The sequence below is a fragment of the Camelus bactrianus genome, chromosome 20 (assembly GCF_048773025.1).
Source record: "Camelus bactrianus isolate YW-2024 breed Bactrian camel chromosome 20, ASM4877302v1, whole genome shotgun sequence".
In the NCBI taxonomy this organism is placed as follows: Eukaryota; Metazoa; Chordata; class Mammalia; order Artiodactyla; family Camelidae; genus Camelus; species Camelus bactrianus.
Genome location: NC_133558.1, coordinates 24,263,974 through 24,287,971, shown reverse-complemented (window position 1 = coordinate 24,287,971; position 23,998 = coordinate 24,263,974). Strand labels below are relative to the sequence as shown.

General features: G+C 42.0%; 1 protein-coding gene across 2 annotated transcripts in view; it reads right to left on the bottom strand.

Moving 5' to 3' along the window:
- The window catches only part of CMTR1 (cap methyltransferase 1), a 53,162-nt gene extending 33,381 nt beyond the window's left edge, over window positions 1-19,781 (bottom strand). Inside the window, exons 1-8 of one of the 2 annotated variants that reach the window (XM_010948979.3) lie at window positions 19,498-19,781; window positions 17,378-17,515; window positions 8,937-9,088; window positions 7,262-7,420; window positions 4,611-4,703; window positions 3,043-3,114; window positions 1,870-1,964; window positions 1,681-1,753 (exon numbers count right to left, since the gene is read on the bottom strand). In XM_010948979.3, the coding sequence (XP_010947281.2) occupies window positions 1,681-1,753; window positions 1,870-1,964; window positions 3,043-3,114; window positions 4,611-4,703; window positions 7,262-7,420; window positions 8,937-9,088; window positions 17,378-17,510 (777 nt within the window). In that variant the 5' untranslated portion in view covers window positions 17,511-17,515; window positions 19,498-19,781. The other variant, XM_010948980.3, reaches the window with a different exon arrangement.
- Window positions 19,782-23,998: the final 4,217 nt, after the last annotated feature.

Below are 23,998 nucleotides of genomic sequence, written 5' to 3'. Positions count from 1 at the left end.
ATTTTCCCAAGATGTTAATTCCAAAAGCCCTTTTGTGCAGCCTACTGGTACTGGAAAATGGGGACAGAGACCTGGGAGAGAGAAACAACTGAAGGCTGGAGGGGTCTAACTGCCAGTTTTGCCATCATGGAGGAAGCAATTAGGGAGACGAAGCTGAAACATTAAAGAACTTGGAAAATAAGTTTCTTTAAGTGGTGGATGATCAGGGGCCTAGTGGAAGGAGGGTGAGTGAAGCAGAAACAGGTTTAGGAACAGCTGCTTCCAGGCCCCTTCACTGTCAAAGAGAACTAACTTTCTAGGACTGGGTAAAAATACTTTGAAACCCTGAAGGGAATGCTAGAATGAAATTTTCTTTTTTCTTTCTCTGTCATTATGGAGGGTCAGAAAAAATGAGATGTAGCAAAGCAGAAAATCATTTTGCTCCACCACTTCTTGAGAAGGGCCAAAACCTGGTAATTATGATCCTACACAAAGCTTATTCAGAGAGGCAGAAAGGGAAAGTTGGCCACATCTGAAATCACAGATCTTAGAGCTAGAACAAATCCTAAAAACCTTTTGGTCTTACCCTAGCCCTCTGGCAGGTTAGTAAGGGCTAACTTCAGAGATGAGGCAGCTGAGACCCAAAGAAGGTGTGAGCCTAAGTGGCACCCGCCTGTGATCTAATTGCTGCACCTCCTGAGCCCCGACCCCTCACTGAACACAGCCCAGATCTTTAGACATGATACTGATTTTAAACAGAGCACTGAAAGAATCAAGATGCCACATTCCATTCAACATTCAAACATCACCCCGAGTACTGCCCTCTAATACCAGAAACAGCAACCAAATCAGATGATGTCTCAAGTTTTGATCTGGAACATAAACTCACAGTAAGTACTGTATACAGGCATCCATCAGTATCTGTAGAGGGTTGGTTTCAGGAGCCCCTGCAGACACCAAACTCTGCAGATGCTCAACTCCTTTATATAATATGGCATTATATGGTTGGCCCTCTGTACCTATGGACGCAGAACCTACAGACACGGAGGGCTGAACTGTATTCATACTCTTCTTCATTCATGGTAGGAAGAAGGCGGGACAAAGCTCCGCGATGGCAACTGGCCTCCACACACCAGTGAGCACAGAAAAGCCATACAAATATCTAACCCCTTACAGCTCTCAAATCCACCAGAATGTCCAGAACCTAAGCACACAGGGAAAGAGATCACATCTATCTCCTTCAAAATTATACTCCTTGTGCTTAGCACTGTGCCTGGCACCAAGTAAAGCCCTGGATAAATACATGTTTAATGAATGCTGAAGGGAGGCCTATGCTGTAAACTCACTGCCTCACGTCCCTGCTCCCTAGGCCTAAATGTCACAGCTGCTGATTTTGTCAGGAATATCCCTTCTCCACTGCTGCATGCCCCCACTGCCTCCACTTGGAGTGAGCAGTAGGATCTACGGAGTTGGGGGCTGGGACTTGGGGCCTGTATAGACAGCTGCTTACTGGGATACTCCTGGGACCACAGGAAGCACCATGGAAGCCTACCTTGTAGAGCAAAATATATCTCTATCACAAAATACATCTCTATCACATAGCAGGATACTCTCCTAGCATTGCACAAATGGCAGTTTCTGAGCCAGTGGAGCTTAAGCCCATTCAGCACTATGAATTCAGAAGTAAAATCTTGTTCTCACCCCATAAGAGTCTCGCGGATTTGTAAACATGCGATCAAACACAAAATCTATGTTAGCCATCTTCATTGCAGCCCTGCAACAAAGCAAGACAGAAAAGCACACCTGAATACCAGACATACGGATAGCTGAGGCTCTAATGAAAAGGTGGAACAGTGTACATCAGGGGAGGGGAGGGAAACGTCAGCAAACCTGTTTAAGAAGAAGACTCCTCGGATCATCTCGTAGGGATTGGCCCGGGTCCGAGCTCGCCGCATCTCCTCCCCATCCAGGATATCAAACACACTCTGCCCAGAGACAATCACAGCCTCAAGGTGAGTATCACCCTCCAGGATAGGACAGGAGCCTTAAGAGCATGAGAAGCCCAAGTCACAGCTCTCTAAGAACTAGGCTCCAGCTGTGTCCCAGCTCCGAAATGACCAAATGTGCGATCCTAGACAAACTGCTCAATCACTCTGACCCACAACTACCTCACCTATAAAGTGGTTAAAAATAAACGGGAAGTAAGCACATGCCTGGCACATGGTAAGTAGTTAATAAGTGGCAGAGCCACCTCCTGACACTGCTAACCCTCACAGCAAATCTGCTTTTCCACTCCAGCAGCAACTTCCCAAGGGACCAGAGTTCTGACGTAAAGGCCACCAGAGAGAGGGAAGACAAACCAAGACCAGGGTTTTCTGAAGGCATCTGCCTCTCAGTAGGAAACCCTTCTTCCCTAATCTTTTCTCTGAAAAAAGAAGCCTCACTTTGCCTGCGTTCTAGTCACCTTAAGGATATTCCCAACACTATACCTTCTAGAAAAATAAGCTCTGTGAGGGTGGTCTGAGACCTTGTTTTTTCTCCAACCCATTTTCTCCTCAGAGGTTCCCTGGTTCATTCTGCCCCAGGCAAGAGGAGGCTAACATTCAGGGCAGTGTGTCAGGAGCTTCACGCCAACTATTTCACTTAATTTTCATAACAACCCTCGGAGGTGAGTATTTTCTCCCCAGTTTACAGATGAGGAAACCCAAGCTCAGAGCAGCTAAAGAATCTGGTCCAAGGTCACAGGGAGGGGGGAATAAAGCTGCAAAACTAGGATCTGAATTGAGGTCTATCTGATGCTAAACAATGATTCCAAACCTTTCACTGTGCCAGGATTATAATGAACCAACCCACTGAAATTAAGTGGGTCCTTTCATGGCTACTGGCCATAGGACAGTACAATACCACAGGGCAGGACAGTCACCATGAGCTACACCTGCTCTCAGGAAAGAGCTTAGCTAAATTTCAGCCACCCCACAACTGACTCAAAAGAATGGGAAAAGCTCACCACAGCCCATCACACAAAATCTTCAACTCCAGCTCTAGCCACAGAGCCTTCCTTACCTTACACTGCAGCAGACTGTGAAGCAGCTCTTCCCCACAAAACTCTGTTTCATCTTCAATAATCATCTTTCTCTAGAGGGAGAAGAAAACAATCAATAATGACCACGTGAGGGTGCATTTGGGGGATGAGTGGAGAAACCAGGGTTCTGAGTGAGTAAAGCAAAAAGGGGCTTGAGTCCCTGCCAAAGAACATCAATTCCTGAGGGGCGGGAAAGAGAAAATTCTAAATCCCTCTGGCTCTACTCCAGATGGCTGCGAGATGAAACAGCCCCCTGGGTACTCTGACTAGAGCACCATATGGAGATAAGACTTCTGAATACTGCGGCTGAGAAAAGCAAACAGGAAGGAGACATCCAAGCTGTCTGTCCCTATAGCATGGAGGCAGAAGGATAGGGAAATGCCCCAAGTGACAGAAGCCTGTCCTTCAACCAGGAAGCCTATTCCTCTGTGATCAGTACGAATGCAGGACACCAGGCACTGACTATGACACTGGTAGTGTCAGAAAACAAGGGTGAGGGAGCATCATGAGATGTCAAGTCCAACCTCATGTCTGAGCGAGGCTACCTCTAAACCACTGATGCTCAAACTTAAATGTTCTAAGGTTTTACACTCTTCAAAATCACTGAGGACCCCCAAGTGCTTTTGACTATGTGGGAGATGTACACACACACACACACACACACACACACACACACACACATATAGAGGTTTATTATGAGAAATTAAAACTGAATAAAACTAAATATTTATTATTTCAGTTTAAAAGAACAATGTTGTATTAACATAAATAGCATATGTTTATGAAAAATAACTATATGCCCCCCCCCACAAATTTACTGAGCAGAGTGGCACTATTTTCCATTTCTGCAAATCTCTTAATATCTGGCTTAATATGAGATGGCTAGACTCTCCTGTCCACATCTGCATTCAATTGGTTGTGATATAACATGTCACAGCCTCTGGAAAACTACTGGACACTTGTGAGAGAATTAAAAGCAAAAAGGCAAATAACTTTTCAGTATCATTATGAAAATAACTTCAACCTTGCAGATTCCCTGAAAGTGTCCTGGGGATCCCTGGGGGCCCCTACACTAGAAAGAACTGCTCTTTAGACCATGCTGACTTGGTATAGCTATCTACTTTATTCTTACAATTTTCCAGAAGGAGATTTAACAAATTCCCTCTATAACAACTCCCTCATTACTTTCTGAGGACAGGGATAGTGTCTCTTTATCTACCTGGAACAGTGCCCAGCAGTGACCAGAATATACACAGATGTATAATAAGCTATTCTAAGAAGGTTCCATGAGGAACATAGAAATTATACATTGCGTGCTGCTTTGCAAGTTAAAAAACTAAGAGAAAAAAAACCTGTCTGCCACATCTCCCAAGTGCACATCCATAAAGCCCTTGACACACCCTCTTGACACAACTTTATTCCTGTCAGAATGGTCAGATTCACATTTTTCTTAAACTGTGAGTATACAGATGTACATAGCAGACTTGAGGAGGAGAAAAGTCAGGAGATAAGTGCCAAGAACTCACAGTATATTTTCCCGAAATCCTACCTTTCCCACAACCATCCAATCAATCACTTCCCAAGTGTCAGGAATTTCAGTGGTACATTCTGGGAACCATGACACCTGCTCACAGGCACTGGGCTGCAAACAAAAGAGAGGCAAGTAAGTCAGGAAAGACAGACCCTCAGGGCTATGCCCCAACTCACCAGGGCTTCCCCCATCAAGAGGGACACAGAGTGAGAAAGGTCCAGGAAGCTGAAGCCACATGCAGTGTCAGACATGAGAATTGAGAGGCAGAATTCTAAAGTTTAATTTCTGAAGGCCAGCTCCAATTCTGGTTTGAATCCTTAGAAACTTCCCCAACTTCCAAGTTCCTTTCATTTGTTCCAATATTATTTGATGAATACCTACTATAGGCTAAGGGCTCAGAATGCAGAGTTACAAAGACACGGTCCTTAACTCAAGAAGCCTATAATCAGAGCAGTGGGGACACAGAGAAGTACACATAGGATACAAGTCTGTGAGAAGGTAATTACATCAGGAAGACTCAATGCAATCAGTCTCACCCTCTGATGCCTTTCATTCCAAGACAGAGCAGATACTGGCATCTCTAATGCTGCTTCCTCTTAATTTTTCCATTACTTTCCTTTTCAAGCTAAAACAGTGGGTTTTGTCCTAGCTATACATTAGGATCATCTACAGATCTTTTTTAAAGTATTGATGCCTGGGCCCCACCCTCAGAGTGTATGATTCTGTTGGTCTGAGGTGGAGACTGGGTATAAGCACATTTTTGAAGCCTTCAGATAATTCTAATGTGCAGCCAGGGCTAAGTTCACTGGGCTAGAGAGACATGGCTTATAAAAACTAAACAGGTGGCTAACCTGCACGGCAGCTCCACATATTCCCTCCCAAGCAAGTGTGGAGAAGAGATTCACTATTGCGAATTGAAGCAATGAGATTAAAGGTAATATTACATGCTCTGAAAGGCATAAAATGGTATCACAATGCAAGGTCTTGAGGGCAAGCCAACCACCATCAACAGAGAAAAAGTTTAAAAGAAAAATTACTGAAGACTTTGTCAATGAATCTGGCAGTGAATCATGGCTTCTCCCCTAATCAAATCCATCACCTTTAAAGTATAAATGGTTGTGAATTATAAACTCTAAAGAAACAAAAAAGCTCATGCACACTTTGAGTGCTCCTTTGGAGAGAAAAAGCCAACTCAAGACTCCTCATGGAAGTCTGAACATTAAGGCTACCTACACAGTGAACTTTGTCCAAAGCTTCACACATGGCACTCCACATTCCCAGGCTGCAGTGGTCACTGAGCACCCTCCCTGTGGTGACCCCAAGAAATAAGACATTCACCTCAGGTCATCCAGACTCATCTACCTTAAAGAAGTGGCCACCAACTAACAGTTGAGCCAAACTCTTAACCAAAAGATAGGGCATCTTTTGTAAGAGAAAAAGTGAATTATGGTAAATGGTAATTAGGACAGCCTTTCTCAAAAAGGAGTTTCAACAGCTCGCCTCCATTAAAACAGATTTTATGAGCAAATTTCAGATTTCAAGTTTAGCAAAGTTGGTTCTAATTCTGCCCCACTGAGAGGATCAGGACTCTACTTGTTTTCACACAAATAAGGACGTGGAAAACACCAAGTATTTCTGAGGTAATAACCTACATCTAGCATCCAATTACAAATGTTTACCCTATTCCACACTTAACTATCTGCAATTCGCTGGTTCTCATCTCCTCACAACTACAAGGTAACATAGCAAGATCACCCCCAGGACCCATGAGATCCTGGCTTGTCAGCATCTTACTCTGACACCTTTTTAGGCTTTTATCATGCATGGATTCACAGGAATTCTTTCCTGAACTGGAACATCAGGGAGACAAATAAAATATCAACTTTCTAGAGTTCAGAGCTACATGTGAAGCTCAACTACAGCAACTATGGCAAAGACGAGACATTCGTACTCTATTTTCTCTAGTTTCAACTCTATAATGGTAATATTTCACCATTATTTTTAGGCGCTTTTATTATACCTACTTCAAATCCTTTGTAGAACAAGGTAGGGTACAAATAAATGAATAAAAATAAACTTTCAACATTATCTGTGCCATGAAAAGGGACAAAAGTCTCTTTTCAAAGGGATTTGGGGCTAAAACAAACTGATACCCAAGTAGATAAACAGCCTAAACCCACAATATAAAAGCTATATGGCGTAAACAAACAACTATTTAATACTGGGATGTCATAAACCTATGGAGGTGCAAGGACCTGATCCAGTTACTCACACAATGGAAGAGTGGGTCCCATTTGGCCCACTTGAATCTTTTCAGTGAGGGAGCTCACTACCTCGTTAGGTTCCTTAGTCACTGGTGGAAAGCTGTATCCATTTATTAAAGTACTTTGTGGAGACATACTCTGCCCTCCAACATCTTCTACCCACTCGCCTTAGACAGTCCTACATGAAGCAACAGGAAACAAATCTACATCCCATCATACCTCCCCCAGGCTCCTGTTTTCCATTCAGGACACCCCTAGTACCTTCCATGTAAGAAACTAGTTCCAATCCCCACTACCCTGATCATACTGCCTCTGAAGACTTCCAGTTTGTTAATATAGCTACATAAAGCCACAAATCAAAAACACACAGGTAGCTTTCCTGTCTCCTCCTCTCCACACCGTTACCTCTGGCTCGTCTCGCCAGTCCACATTCAGTTCTTGGTCAAAGCCCTGCAGCGTCAGACCCAAGCCTCGTCGACCTTTCTGATTAGAGGCCTCAACGATGTCCTTCCGACCCTGGCTGTATTTACCCAATCCTTCACCTTCCTTGAAGCCCATCTTAGCCTGAAAAAGAGAAGTAATGAGCATTTATATAAATAAACAGATAATAACAGAGCACTTACATAAACAGACATTTATTTAGCCTTTATCATGTGTCACACATTATGCTAAACCCTGAGAAATATAGCTGAGTAAGGCCTGAAGTTTCCTTCTAGCCTAATGAAAAGCAGCAGAAATAAATAACTGCAGTTTAACTGTGGGCCCAGTGGCTGTCTCTTCTGGAGGTGAAAGTCTAGGGCAACCCGAAGTTGGATAAATGAAGGAAGACCTCAGAGCTGTAATTAAAGACACCAAGAGCACATAATGAATCTCACTGGACATTTGCACAACCACCCTTCCAGCTAGTTTGTCTGATGAAGTGAGAAGTGGATCTATAGCAGAGTTGATAAATAGAACATAGTTTAAAATGGAACCGCTTCGAGCAATAACGTCTACCTTAACCCTTAGCCAGTCAAATGGCCTTACTAGGCAAGGACAGTGAGGGCTTGTAGGAGCCCACTTAATCAAGAGATTAATTGAAAAACCACTGCATATAAAACTGAAGTATGGAAGGTACTATAAGACTCTGGAAAGAAACATTTTTTAAAATGTCACAACTAACTAAAAAGCTTACACTAAACTCTAAAGTCACTGGGCCCAGGTACGTACCCCAAAAACCAGAGACCAGAATCCCAAAACCCACAGACCTTTGTCTAATAAAAGGGCTCCAATACTAAGACCTGATTTCCCCTGGAAGGTCTATATTCCCCATGGAAGGGGTATTACCAGTTCAAGAGCTGGATGAAATTCCTACAGTAGCCACAAATCCTTCCCTAGGTCCAAGAGTCTGACTGAATCACAAACCTCCACATCTTCTACGGCCCCAAAGTTTCTGGCCCCCAAACCAGAATCCTGATTATAACTTCAAAAGTGACAGTTCTCATACATAAATGAATCCAACTGAAAATGGAGGAGTTAATTATAATATTCTTGAAGCTAGAAAGAAGGCAAACTTGGATTTCTCTAACCTTTGCACATACACTAAAGTCTGATGAGGCAAATAAGCAGGTCTTCCTTTTCACCTCCCTTCTTGTGATACATCAGTTGGGTATGGAAGTGGGGAAGGTGAACTGGGCCTTCCCATTTATTTTAGGGACCAGGGAGTGAGCAGGATTTTAGTTATTTCTTTTGAAGTCACTCACTAGAGCAAAAATCACAGCATGAAGCCTCTTTATCCACTGACACACATGTAGGGAAGTATGTTCACATGTGCTCCTAAGAATTCATTACTTAAGGAGACCAAAGGGTGATCCAGCTCTGGACAGAATGGGAGAAGCAGCCCTGAGCAGCCACTTCCTATGGATGATTCAAATGTGATACTTCTATCAAGCAGGGGTCACACTCTCTCCACTAAATTGTAGTAGCTGGAAAGCAGAGGGAAAACTCATACCCTAGCTTTGCTTCTTTTCATACCAATACAATTTCTCTTCTCTCACTCTGCTGATGGAGTTTTAGAAACCCAACCCAAGTGCTGACATACCATAAGCTTCTGGGACACGCTATTATACATGGAATATCGAGAAGAAGTTCCCTCCACAAGAGAGTCTGCTTTGAACGCATCGTCAAAAGAATCAGAGCTGCGTTGCTTTCCCTCAGTCTCGCTGTCAGATCCACTCAGGCTTATAGTAGATGCTGAAAAAGAAAAAAGGAAAACGTTTTCGTAAGTTTATGGCACAAAATAACCTCTAGAAATCTAAGATTCATTTATTTGACTAATGTTCAGTACGTGCATTGCACACATAAAGTTCATTAAATGACCCACGTCAAATGTATTCTCTATCTCTTACTAACAGTGTAATCTTGGGCAAGTCACTGAAGGTTCCTAATGGTACCTAACACAAAATGGGAGTTCAAAAATATCAGTTTTCCTTTCCCATCCTTTCAATTTCTTCCCTTAAAAAACTGGGATGATAATACCTTCCTCAAAGGGTTGTTTGAAGAAGATTAAATGAAATAATGTATTTGAAAGTACACCGTCGAACATAAGGTGTATTTACTGAAGATAGGATCATTATTTCTGCTGCTGCTGCTGTTTATTATTTGAACATCAAATTCGAAATACTGATACCTGGTTTCATTTTCAACAATTCTATCATGGGACTAATAGCTTCTGATTGTTTAATTTCCTAGTTTCAAGTTTTCACAGTCCTTCAAACTCATAGATAAGAGGGTGGGTCTATAGTACAGCCCCAGAAAAGAGCACGCTCGCCCAGGGAAAATGGAAGAGCAAGGAAAAAGAGAAGGGGAAGAGGAAGACAGGGCAGGAAGGAAACAAGAAAAGGAAGAAATAGAGGACAGGGAGGAAGGGTGCTTTAGGCAACAGCACCAGCTGAGGCGGAAAATAGAGGAGCTGAGCCTGAATCATCCAGGAGGGAGCTCCTGGCCTCAGTGAGCCAAACCTTTATCTGCATTGGCAACAACCTTGTTGCCAAAGACTCCCAATAAAACCCACCTTAGCAGCTGCCAAAAGTGGTGGGCTACCTGCCTCCTGGCCAAAAGTGGGATGATCCATGGTCTAGATAGTGTGACGGTCTTTCCCTCTCTTTAATAGATACATGAATCTCTTAACTTGAAAGATATTTCAACCCAACCTAATTTTATTCAGGTAGTTTCTCAGGCAAACCCACCCAAATTTGGAAGTAGACTGTATCTCAAAAATTTGGTAAACATAGGGAAAGGGGGTGGGAAGAAGTAATTTGAGACTTTGAGATTTACAATGTTAGCCACTATATATAAAAATAAATTTTAAAAAAGTTTCTTCTGTATAGCACAGGGAACTATATTCAGTATCTTGTAATAACCTTTAATGAAAAAGAATATAAAAAATGAATATATGTATGTATATGCATGAGTGGGGCATTGTGCTGTACACCAGAAACTGACACACTGTGACTGTACTTCAATTGTAAATAAATAAATAAATAAATAAATAAATATTGGTAAACAATTTGGTAAATATTCCCATTGAAAATGGTACAAATTGTAAGCCAGGAGGAATGCAGACCAGGAAATAAGGGTGGTAGTACCCACTCTGATCCCAAGGCTTGAGAAGTTGTACAGTGCTCAACAGTATACAAATCTCATTAATAAGTAACTGTACTTATTTAAGAATATAATTTTTAAAAATGTCTTCAGTTTATAAATGCTTGTTACTTAGACCTAAATACTTAATAAACTAAACTGTTAGGCATTTCTTTTGGTATTTTAGGGGCATGGTGAAAAAAGTTAGGGCAGCACTAAGAGTGCCAAGAACCAAGAAAACTTGGGAACCTCTACTCTGTGCATTGAAATGGTAAGATCACCAAAGCACATCATCAGCTGAGTAAGAGAAGACCTTGATTATATTCATGAGCATGGCATCCTAACTCTTGTGTACTAAAAAGGGACAGTTAGAATATACATTTTTATTTCTTGTAACTGCAAAAAGAGCTTTTGTAAGAAAAGATATACAAGACCAATAAAAGTGATTATCCACACATGTGAGGGTGGAGGCATCGAAACAGAATACAAAAATGATTGCTTGGAACAAGTGAAAATGAAAGAAGTGAAACTTGATATTCAGTTGATACATTTTTATATCATTAGCATTTATACTGGCATCTTTTTATATTTTTAAATTTATGAACCATGTGAATATATTATCTATTAAAATTTAAAATAAATGTTAGAAAAAAAAACTAACTTAGCAATGCAGCACAATTTCTTTACGGAAGAAAGGAAGTCCCTGAGAAGAGATAACTGAGTCAAAGCTTGGCTGAGGGACTGAGGAAAGGCAGAGGGCAGCCGTGTAAAATAAGTCTTTATATACCCTACGTGGCCACTATACAGGTACTCGTAACTTGAGGATTACATCATAATTCTAAAGCCTGTCTGCCCTGGTCCAACCATTTCCCTATGAGAACACAGACTCGCTAAGGAGTGACTTTCAGAGAAGAGTAAAGCCTTCCCCAGCACCCCAGGCCTGATTCTCCCTTCCACTGTGCTCCAGCAGCCCCAGAATTCACACCATCAGCACAGCACTGAAAACCAGTTATCGTCACATGCCACCCCACAGGACAGGGTCACTCCTGAAGAGAAAGGACTGTGTCACAATCAACTTTCTATCTCCAACACCTGGACTGTGGCTTTGCATTTAACAGAAATTAAATGCCCACTATAGTGAATTTAAAGAACTGTCACCCAGTTGTCATCTTTGCTAAGCACCTACTGAGTATACAGTTCCTTAGGACATTTCCTCTTACAACACCTCATACATGTAGTGCAAGATGTTCAGCCCTCAGAAATATAAGGAAGGATACATGTCATTATGCATGTGTCCAAATCCATACAGAGTACAACACCAAGAGTGAAGCATAATGTGAACTAAGAACTCTTGGTAATGATGAACTCTGGGTGATAATGATGTGTCAACGTAGGTTCATCAGTTGTAACAAATGTACCACTCTGGTGGGAGCAGGGGGTGTAAGAGTTACCTTTGCACTTTCCTCTCAATTTTGCTGTGAACCTTAAGCAGCTCTAAAAAAACGAGGTCTTTATTTTTTAAAAAAAAGGCTCAATGACAAAAACAACAAAAAGTTTAAGCATGAGGATGGAACACCTACACCCTAAAAGACAACTGAGCCCCCCGGACCATTATTTAGCACTCTGCACACCAGTAGGCCGAAAGAGGACATCAGTCAGGTCTGTCAAAGAACCACGGATATTGTTTAATATATCAGACAACAACTTTGGTTCAGGACCTGTTTTATAAAAGGTCCATGCTATATACAACAGAGTACTACCCAAAAGTAACAACCCTACCCTCAGAGAGCTTAAAAATACATTATCTAAGGTAAATATGCATTTTTAAGGATATAACATTTTGCAAAAGAAAGGCAGATGAACATGTGTGAAAAAATCAGAATAAACTTAAAACCAAAATTCTGGCTCCTAAGCAGTTAACAAGGAGGAATTATGGTTGAGAATATCCCTGAATGAGAGGCATCAAATCTGCCTTCATCCTCTTAAGGTGGCTGTCCAATTCCATCAATAAAGAGCTGACTTGCTAACCAGCACACATCACAGTGCCAGAGAGTGTCACTCAGAAGGAAAGACCCAGAACATTGACAATGAGTAACCATGGAAACGGAGAGGTATGGTGATATTTACTTTCTGTTTTGCCATTTCTGCACTTTCTGGGTGAGAAATAAGAATATATTAGTTTAAAGAAATAAAGTATTGTACTAAGCCTTGTGAAGAATTTGGTTCCTTTCCAGAAAAATTTTCAGAGGACAGCAGATTTGAGGGGAAAGACTACTTGAGTAGCTCAAGTCTAACTAAGCCTGGGCCTCTCATCTCTCATTGCCCATGGGGAGGAGAGATGTGCTCTGCAACAGAGCGTCCACATGCTAGAGAACTGTGCTTCCAAAGATGCAGAGTCTCTTCACTCAGTTGCTTCCATGGCTCCAACCTGTACTGCTTAGTACAGGAATGGGGGCAGTTCCCTGAGCACTGCCCTAAAGTTTCCCCAGGGAACCCAGGGATCCAGGGTCCTAGAAGCAACAATGTTAAATCAGTTGTTCTCTCTTTCACTAGCTAACTGGAGATTCACTGGTCTATCTACATGAAGATGAGGAAAGCCTGTTTTCCTTCTCAAAGGACAGTGTGCTCTTGGTCCAGCTCTAAGGAGTTGCCAGGCTGCTAGATTTGCTTGAGTATCCATCAGCAGATGCCCATCAATGGTATAAATTTTCCTGGGCATGCACAGTTCCTGCCACCCTCAGATCTCAGAGAGAAGTCTTTTGTTTTCTTTGTCTTCATAACATTTTTGGACCAAGACGACAGGGAGAACCAAATCTGGGTGCAAGGCTCATTATACAAATCATTGGTGGCTCTGGTGCAAAATTCCCAGACCAAACTATGGCACAAAGATCTTTCCACTCCATTCCTCTTCCCTAGGTGTTACCTGGTATACAGCTGTCCTGTCCAGGTTCTGAGCATGAGGTTGATGGGAGCTAAAATATCATCCTACTTTGTAAGATCAAGAAGTGTGCTGGATAAGCAGATAAGCCTTATTTTTCTTTTATTTCATATGGTATTTGAAGTCAAGTTTTAGCCTGACATGATTTAAGACAAAGTTCCCTAGATTAGTCCTAATGTCCACAGACTGCCATAGCCACTACTCATTTTCACCCCTGGGCCTTTGGGGCCACTCTTTTCAGATAAAAAGGAGACAACTGTCTTGGCTGCAGCAGGAACTAGAGAGAAGGTTTAGCCTCCCAAGACTGATAAGAATTTAGCAAACATTGAGCAGACAATCTTGTAATGAGGATATAAATTAACAGGAGTAATAAGGTCACTCTATTAAAATCATTAGTTTCATTAAGAACTTGCCAAAGCTGGGTGGCATTCCCATTTACCTCCCCGGGAGCTCCCCTTCTAAAACCTACGAGAGCGCCCAAAAACATTATTTAGAGTTTTCATTTAAGATTTCTTCTCTACCTGATAGAAATCATTACTCTTTAGTCATTTTAAAGAAAAAGGGCTCATTTTGCAGAGAATGAGAGGTTTCCTAGCTACTGGCAAAATTTTTCACAACAGAACAGTAGGTCAAACATGCCAAGATTAAAAATGACAGTGACAACACACAAGGAGGGGCAGCTCCAACCACTAATGGCCAAGGTGAGCGGCACACAGACACAGAAGAATAACTTATGGATTTTAATAAACATCACATCCTGCCTAACAATTGCTGTGGAATACACTCATTCCTGTTTAAACACTCAATTTCTCCTTCATGCTGGACAAATGGTAACTCGTTAGAGCAATTTAAACAGATACCGATAAAGGAAGTTTTTGATTAAGGTCATGAATCTGGGCTGGCAGGAAAACGATGGTGTTTCAGGGAATATAGCCTATTTAGGGAGGAATTAAACCTGGTAGAGGGGAAGGCACTTTTAGTGTGCTGCCGGTGAAGGAGCCTGGCAACTTCCAAAGCAACATGCTGTGGGAGGCCAGGAGCCCACACCAGAGGCACAACTAAGGAGAAAAGTAAACTGTCTTGGGGTCTAGGCCACAGTTTCCCTGTGAAAAACAAACCAAAAAGAACAAAATGACCTCCATCTGCCTCTCCGTGCTTCAAAAGGTTGTTATTTAATAGCAAATTTCCAAGAGTTTATTTAGGCTTGAAAATGCTTTCAAACTCCTCTTAAAATACTCAAAAGAACATATGATGCCCCAGTGGCCATGACAACATCCCTCTCCTTCTTTAGTCTGATCAGATGTCAGTCTCTGATGGGCAATGCAGCTACCTTGTCGATAATGTAAAATAAACAAACTGATTAAAATAAATAGATCTACTAATTAGTCATCACATTGATCCAGCAGAGGAAACACAAACAAGACCCAGACACACAGAAATAGCAGCTACTGTTTTTTGGGTTTTCTATTTGTACTCCCTACAGGGCATTTTTCAATCATCTGTTGACAGTATGTTTAGGCGGAAGTGGCTGAAGCAAAAGGAAACACATCTGCTTTAATGCAACGACCTGAATAGGAAAACTATATACAGATCTCAGGGGATACGTAGTTTCTGGGAAGACAAGTAAACTACCAGGGCACACTGTCCAGGAGATGCCTAAAAGGGGCCAATACAGAACGGAGGTGGTATAAATGGTAAGTACTTCATGAAATGATCCTCTGTAGACTGGAGGAGGGCTGGGCAAAGAGGTGAAGCATTTTAAGCTTCTTGGAAAAGATACTACTGTTGCCTTCTATCAATTCCAGTCAGTAAATATTTACTGAGCATTTACTCCATGCCAGACATGGGGTGGTAGGGGACAGGGAAGGGGGACACGAAGGGCAGTTGATAAAGACACCAGACTCTGGCCCCCAGAGTTTTTGTGTTAATGTGGAGCTGCCCCTTCCTAGAATTAGCTGACCCAGGGAAATCTAGCAATGCTTGTTTGCCTCTGCCTCCTGCCTCATTTTCTGCAAATGACACGGACCAAATGGACCATTGCCAGACACATACAAGGTCCTGCCACCTCTAAATTTCCATTCTGTACACACAACAGCAATAGTCAATCCTGACTGAGTCATATGGTGCTACTTCTAGAAAAGGTTAAAGCTATTTGGTACAATTAAGGGAAGTTTGTGGGAGGGAGGGGGATAATCTCCATTCACAGTCACATTTTTAAAAGCTAGAAATTTAAATTAGACTGATTCCCTTGAAAGGTCCTTAACTATACACCTTCCTCTATCTGGGAGTCTCCCTCTTGAGAGGAAATATCTCCCTATATCTGCTTAGAATCAGATACCTCCACCACTTAAGTATCATTTATCCCCTCAGGCATGCTCTCCTTTTCTCCCCTGCAGGCCATTTCTCCCATTACCCTAGCGCACAGCCCAAGGAGACACTCCTTCATCAAGTTGCTCAAATCCCTGGTGAGAAGCAAAACTCCCTTTCTTCAACAGTCCCTAGAACCAATTTGCCCAATATATTTTTGGCTTCCCACTTAATAAGCTCAACTACATGCACTGCCTTTCTCACCTACCCTAGAATCTACCATGACAACTTTAAAGGTACGTGCATCTCCACACAGGTTATAAAGAGTCTCTCATTCCGCCGGGACCACAGCCGCACCAAATACATCATTAGCTGTAAGGCCTGTTAAGCTTTTCTCTGGACCTGCTTCTCAGTACAGCTGAGTAACTGCCCTTCAATTAGCCTATCACTTGAGAATAAACTGTATTTTCTACCACTCTCAAAGGATGATTCACTCTCTCAGTCACCAATCTGTTACCAAATTTCACTCCAATTTACCAATGATCCAGCAGAGGATCCAAAATGCAAGACTACTAGTGAACTGGGTGGGTTAAATAGTGTCCAAAAGGTCATGTCCACCAAACACCTGGGAACATGGCTTTTGGAAACAGGGTCTTGTAGATGTAATCAAATTAAAATGAAGTCATAGGGTGGGCCCTCACCCAATGACTGATGTTCCTTTAAGAAAAGGGAAATCTGAACACTGACACACACAGAGGGAAGACAGGCAGAGACTCGAGTTATGTTGCTTCAGGCCAAGCAACACCAAGGAATGCCAGCAACCACCGGGAGCTAGAAGAGCCATGGAAGGATTCTTCCCAAGAGCCTTGGGAGGGAGCAAGGCCCTGCTGGCACCTTGATTTCAGACTTCTGGCCTCCAGAAGTGTGGAGAATAAACCATTGTTTTAAGCTTCCCAGTTTGTGGTACTTTGTTACAGCAGCCCCAGGAAATTAATACAGCTGTCAAGCCAAGGTAAATGCAAACTGAACTACTTCTAATTGTTTGGTATTTCAGGCAAGCTCCGAGATACTTTACCATTTCTCACAGAAAGCACCTGTGGAAACTGTGAACGTCTATAAGCCTAAAAAACAGGCAAAGCAAAATCCTAGTTTAAACCAGGATCAGTGAAATCCTTAGAGCTTAACGTAAACAGTGAACACCGGAATGCTCTAATTCATTTGGGTGTTTCTGATCAAAACTGCTAAGGGAATTGAGAAAACAAAAACGCTAAAACCTAAGGGGAATTAGGCCAGATCATTGCAGCAAAGAGCCCAGCCCCGTGAAAGGAGCCCAGGATCATTAACAGCTATTAAGAGCACAGGGTGCTCAATGCACATCACTACCTCCACCTGGTTTAAGGCAGCAAGAGTGCCACCTACTGAAGGACCAGCAACAGAACTAAGACATACTTATAAAAATTACAATTTTTTATTTAAAATAAGTTCCCCATTCCTAGTAGGAGAACAGCAGAAGGGAAGAGCGTCTATAGCCAATATCTCTGTAAAATTTGATTAATTTTCTTCAAAGGGCAGGGGACTGTATTCTGCCCAATTCAGGCATCAGGAATTCAAATAACCAGATGATCAGTGGCCTCTGACCACACAGGCAAGCTTACCTTTTGCTGCATGATTGACAGAAGATGGAGGTTCATCATCAGATGTAGAGCTGAGGTTCAGGGCAAGCTCTGCAACTCTTTTTTTCTGTTTCTTGATAGGGGCAGTGCATTCTGAATCATTTCTCCTCTTCATTGTTACTGCAACCACAAATCCAGATAGTCAGCTGCCCTTGTCAGTGCCACAGGATCACAGCAGGGATTCCAAAGTATATGCCATCAATGGGATGAAAGTTGGCAACTCCAAACAGCTCCCAGTGCCAGCACTTGAATAGCTTCTTCCTCAGAACAAGGTCCAAGAAGGATGCTAGCCAAGCTCTGGTTTTCAATAAGAGCTGTAAGTTTTACTGGGAAATGTAGTGCTCCAGATCCAGAGACCTCTAGGCCACTGGTGTCAGATACCAAAATGTCATGGATCAACTTCACAAGCCATAGGGATAAAAAGATCTTGAGTACTTGTTATTCTACACTTTTGATGCAACATTGGCTATGTGTAACAACAATGTATACTGGAAACTAATTATGAAACCTAATGAATATCAACAAATATTTCCAAAGTGAAAAAAAATCCCAGAATGACTGTTTCATCACCATTATTATTTTACCAGGACAATTAAGAGATTACATAATATGATACAAATACTGGTTTTCAGGTCACACCAGGATGTTTGAAAACGTGAAAGAATTGGGAAGTTTTTAAACGGAGTAAGGAATGAAAGCAGTGGTTGACTTAGGACTGAGAAAACAAAGAGTGAGAAAGTTAACGGAACCAGAGATAGCCATATTATAGAACTCAGGTACAAGAACAATAATTTTAAGAACAAGAACCCACCTCCACAAAAAAGAATGGAAACAAGCAAGGCACCATGTCACCATCATCCAAGCCCACCGGTAAGCATGAGAGGCAAGCACGAAGAGGAAAAAAAAATGAGATGGAATGAAGTGATTATAAGATTCCTGAAATTTTGAGGAATGATCAAATTAAAGAACAAGCAAGAGCAGAGGTGAATACAGTGTGGTTTAAACACCACTGATTGGCTGTAAGAGGACTCAAAATAGAGAAAGGTCTCAAAAATGGGTGCAAACAGGTGGGGAGATCAGCTAGGCTGCAATCCCTTGGGAAAGGAAGATGCAGGAGTACAAATAACAGGCTTACAGCACAGGTCACAACAGCAAGAGAGCGATGAAATCCAAAGATACCACTGATCCCCTCATGATTCAAACATGAATCACATGTTTCACTTCTTTCCAGCTCAAGGATAAGCCAGTCAACCCAACGCCTAAACTCATCCTTCCTAAGGAGGCAGCCTTTTAAGAGGCACAGGTAGGGGCTACCCTGGGGAAGCAAGAAGAAAAGGAGACGCTGAACCAACAGAAAGCAAAACTAGGCTGAGAGACATTTCACTGTAAACCACGGTCTTAAATCCCAACCTGACCCCTAGAAAGGCCCATAAAATAAGCAAAAAGCGGCCCTCTGATTCTTAGCGACTCTAGGGGAGCCTGGAAGCACCGTAAACTCAACATGAACTGCGCTGGGGTGAAAAGGGGAGGAAATAGCGTGTGAAAGGCAGGAGATACTAATGCTCCTCCCCAAACCACCTTAGATTTAGGCCTTCCAACTCGCCTCATCCAACCCTCTCCTTTTTCACTGCAGAAAACTGAGGCCCGTGTGGGGAAGACCTCACAGCTCAACAGCACCCAGCTCAAGTGACCTACACAGGCCAGAAGAATGTTCCCTGGAAAGGAACTTCTAAGTGGAAGGCAGAAAGCTGGGTTCTACCTGCTGCTCCCCCAGGGGAGGGGTTCCTATGCCCTCTCCAATCTTCTCTTCCTGGGCCTCGGTTTCGCACTGCCACCCCTATTCACAGAGGGAAGAGAAAGCTCCCATCTCCCCGGGCCAGTCTTTTCATTTGAAGATAACGTGTGAGGACGTGTGCGCAGAGACGTTGGTCAGCGGCAACTCCGGCTGCGCGGAGCTGGAGGTCTGGCGTTGTGGGGCGGGAGAGAAGCGGCTACGAGGGTCACGACCGCCCGTGGGGAGGCCAACGCGGCGGCGGAGGGGAGGATGCTGAGCCCGCGCGCCCTCCCGCTCGCTACCCCCCCGGCCGCACGTCGGCACTCACGCTGAGGGGAGAGGGCGAGCTGCCAGGGAGCGGAAAGGGGGATCGGGCCGCCGATGCCGCCACCACCAGGCCCTGGCCCTGCCGCTGCCACAGCTTCTTCCTCCCTCAGTTTCGTTTCCCCAAGCCAGCCCGGGTCCGCCGGCCGCGCCGTCGCGCTCGAGCCCCGCCCTGCGGGCCGCGCAGTTTGATGACGTCAGGGAGCCCGCTTTCTCTACGCTCCCGGCCCCTGACCCCGGGGAAGACCGCTCGGGCTCTGGCCCGCCCCACCCCCTGCCCCGGGCAGTCTAGGGCGCCTGCGCAGAAGTCCCAACGGGAAAAGGATACAAAAACAAAACTAACTGTGGATCTTCTCTTCCGGCTCTGGGGACGAGAAACAAAAATAAAAATCAGAAGGGCCAGGTTCCATCACGTCACCTCATCTCTCTTAATCTCATTATTGTCTTCACTTTACAGATTAAGAACAAGTTTAGAGAGGTAAACGGTAAATCGGTTGAGGGCAGAAACCCAGTCTTCTCGTTCACTGTTGTAACCCCAACATCCAGCTCGCCTCACATCCTCTACAGATACTGAAAGAAGATGAGGAGGAAATAAGGAATGCCGCCTATCCGCCTATGGCATTTTACCATACGGACACAGATGGCTTCCCATTCCCAACTCCTCTTCCAATCTTCACAGCAATACGGCCAAAAGTCCGCCGAACATCTTCACTCAGTCACTTCACACTCAATAAATCCAAGTATGACCTTATGTTCTCCCGTAAACCTGCTCGCTTTCCGGTGAATGGCACCACCATTAATCCTGTAGGTCCAACAAGAAATCTGAGGAGGCCCCACCTCCCTCATTCCCCAGAGCCTCCAATAAACACTTATTGTTTACCTCCTTATTGTCTTTAAAATCTATCCAGTCTTCTTCATCACCATTGCCACAACCCATGCACTCACCCTCTCTCATCAGAATTTCTCCAGTAATCTCCAGATCGTTGTGCCCGTCTCAGGTTGGGATCCCTCTAGTACATTCTCCACAAAACCAAAGTGATTAAAGAAAAAACTAAAACAAAACGAAAAATACTAATTTGATTCTGTCACAGCCTATTAATGATGAAAGCCCATCAACAGCTTCCCATTTCTCTTCAGATGAGGCTAATGTTCTTAAGAGGCCTACAAGCCCCTGGACTCTGACCCCTTCTGCAGTCATGCCTGGTGCTACCACTCCCTCCTTCTCCCTCCTAGTGTTCTCTTGGTTTCTCAGATATGCCATGTCTCTTGAAAGGGTTCATTCCCCTTCCTAGATTGCTTCTTCCTCTCTGGATAACATCCACTTTTCCCTGAAGTCTGTTTAGTATCCTTATCTCTGGAAATCATTCCTGACCCCACAAGTCTGAGTGGGGAGCTCTCCTGAGCTCCTGCAGCCCTCTCTCGTTGCTATCAAAGCATTTACCAGTGTTGTATAATGACCCATTGATTCATCTGCCTCCCCACTTGGTTGTAAACTATACAAGAAAGGTAATGTCTGTCTGTCTGTGTTAAATCCATAAGATTTAATACAGTGACTGGTAGTAGGTGCTCAATGGACATTTATTGAATCTGCTGGAAGGATGGCAGATGAATGAAGGATAAGTGATGTGCCCCAGGTCACAGAGGTAGAAAGCAACAAATGAGCATTTAAACCCAGGTCTCTTTGGTTCTGAAGCTGAGTATCTTCCCACCTCACCAGGCGTTCTTAACATGTGTTAAGACATTATTCTTAACATGTATTGGATACCTTTGGTAATTTTATAAAGCTTATGGATCCATTCTCAAAATAATAATTTGAACGGCATAATATATAATGTATAGGATTACAAAGGAATTCAATTATACTGAAATACAGTTTTTTAAATTATGATTTTTTAATGTAAAGCATTAAATAATGATAGAATGCATTTAAAATATAGGAAAACACTGATTTTAAAAAACATTGATAAATTGGACTGCATCAAAGTTGAAAACTTGCTCTGTAAAAGATACAAGAAAATGAAAAGAGAAGATACAGCCTGGGAGAAAATGTTTGTAAATTATATATCGCACTACAGACTTGTATCCAGAATATATAAAGAACTCTCAATATTCAACAGTATGAAAATGAACAATACAATTTTTTAAATGGGCAAAAGATTTAAGCAGATAGCTCACCAAACAAAATATATGGATGGCAAATAAGCACCTGAAAAGATAGTCAACATCATTAGCCATTAGGAAAATGCAAATTAAAACCACAGAAAGATACACACCATTAGAATGCCTATGATTTTTTTTTAAAAATCTGACAATACCAAGTGCTGGTGAAGATGTGAAGCAGCTGAAAGTCTTCTCCATTGCTGATGGGTAAGCAAAGTGATACAATCACTCTGGATAATAGTTTGGCAGTATCTTATAAACTTGAACATGTACATACCACATTACCCAGGAGTTAAACTTAGCTATTTGCCCTATATATGTGAATCTTAATGTTCACATAAAAACCAAATACAAATATTTATATACAGGGCAGTTCTATTTACAATTACCTAGAAAGAACTCAAATGCTCTTCAGTAGGAAAATGGATAAACAAACGATGGTACAGCTATGTAATGGAATACTACACATGCAATTAAAAGGAAGAAACTACTGACAAATGCAACAACATGGAAGAATTTCAAATGCTGAGTGAAAGAAGCCAGGCTCCAATGGTTACATACTGTATGATTCCATCTATATAACAGTCTGGAAAAGACGAAACTATAGGGACAAATAGCAAGTCAGCGATTATAAGGATTTAGGAATAGGGGAAAGGTTTGATCATAAAACAAAGTGGGATCCATTAAGGGATTGTTTAGGGTGATGGAACTGTTTTGTAACTGATTGTGGTGGTAGTTACACAAATCTATACATGTGTTAAAACTTATAGAACTGTACATCAAAAAGCCAACTTAACTATGTTTGTTAGTTATCAAGAACATGCAGATTAAAACCACAATGAAATACTTCATACCCACTAAAATGGCTAAAATTAAATACACAGGAAAAAACAAATGTTGACAAGGGTGTGGAGCAACTACAACTCTCATACATCACTTGGAAATCAGTGTGGCAGTTTCTCATGAAGTTAAACATCCACTTATTCTAGGACCCAGCAATGTCACTTCCAGGTTTTTAAAGAGAAATGAAAACATATGCACACAAAAAGACTTATATATGAATGTTCACAGCAGCTTTACTCGTGATCATCTCAAAAATAGGATACTACATGAAGAAAGTCGAGCATGGGAGAGTATACGCGCTATGATTCCATTTATGTGAAGTTGAAGAACAGTCAAAACTAACCTATGATGATAGAAGAACAGTGATTGGCTCTGGAACAGAGGAACTGACTGAAAAGGAGTATGAGGAAACTTTCTGGGGTGCTGGAAATGTTTTATATCTTGATTGAACTGATGGTTACACAGGTACATACATTGTCAAAATTCATGGAACTGTTCACACTTAACATCTATGATTTCACTGGATGTAAAATTTACCTCAATTAAAAATTTACATATGTGTGTGTGTGTGTGTGTGTGTACATGAAAGCGGTAGCTTGGCCTAAATAAGAAAACTAAATTGTGAAATGGTCTTCGACACGCATGTTTTGTTGAAAATTCAATTTTTAATTTTTGTTTTGATGGTCAGAAGTGTTGAAAATCCCCATTTGAGATTCATAATGATTCATTTTTGCAAATGGAATTATAGCTTTTAGTTTTTTTCTTTTTGAATCAAAGTAAGAATAATGCTTTCTCAAGGAATACTAGAATTCTTCAAGTATGCTTAAATTAAACTCTATTTTTTTTCGTTCTAAGATCAATGAATTCATCTTCAGTTAGGTCAACATCTTAACATCTCTGATTCAGTTTATATAAGAAAGAAATGGACTTCTTTTAAAGACTTCTGAAGTGTTTCAGAAATTTGCAGATTTCTCTTTTCAAAGAAACTGACAGAATTTTGTATTACAATCCCATCTTGGAAAAGCATATCCTCCAGTTTCTTGCATATCAATCACTTAACCGAGAATGTTTTTAAATTTTTTTAGGAAGCATCTATTAAAGTGACCCCATAACAATGAACTGAAAGATTTAACTCAGTCACATGACTGCAAGTATATGCCAGGTAAGCCAATACATGAAAAAAATTCTTTTTCTAGTAACGTCCCAAGAGTGGATTTTCTTTTCGTTCTTTCGTTTTAAAATTTCAGTTCAAGTAAAACTTCTGCCCTTAGTTTGTAAAAGCACTTGAAGGCATATCTTTGTGAAGGCCAGCAAACTTCTGTGTGGTAGATAAGGAATTTATATTTTGCTCTCATATCTTTGCAAAAAAATTTTAAAAAAAATTTTAAATGCGTTTAACTCAAAGATCTGCCTCTGATGAGGTTAATGTCTGTTGACAAAACTTTCTTTTTCAAAGCTGTGAGAAGAATCTTTTTGTCAGTGCATGTCTGTGTAAAAAGACA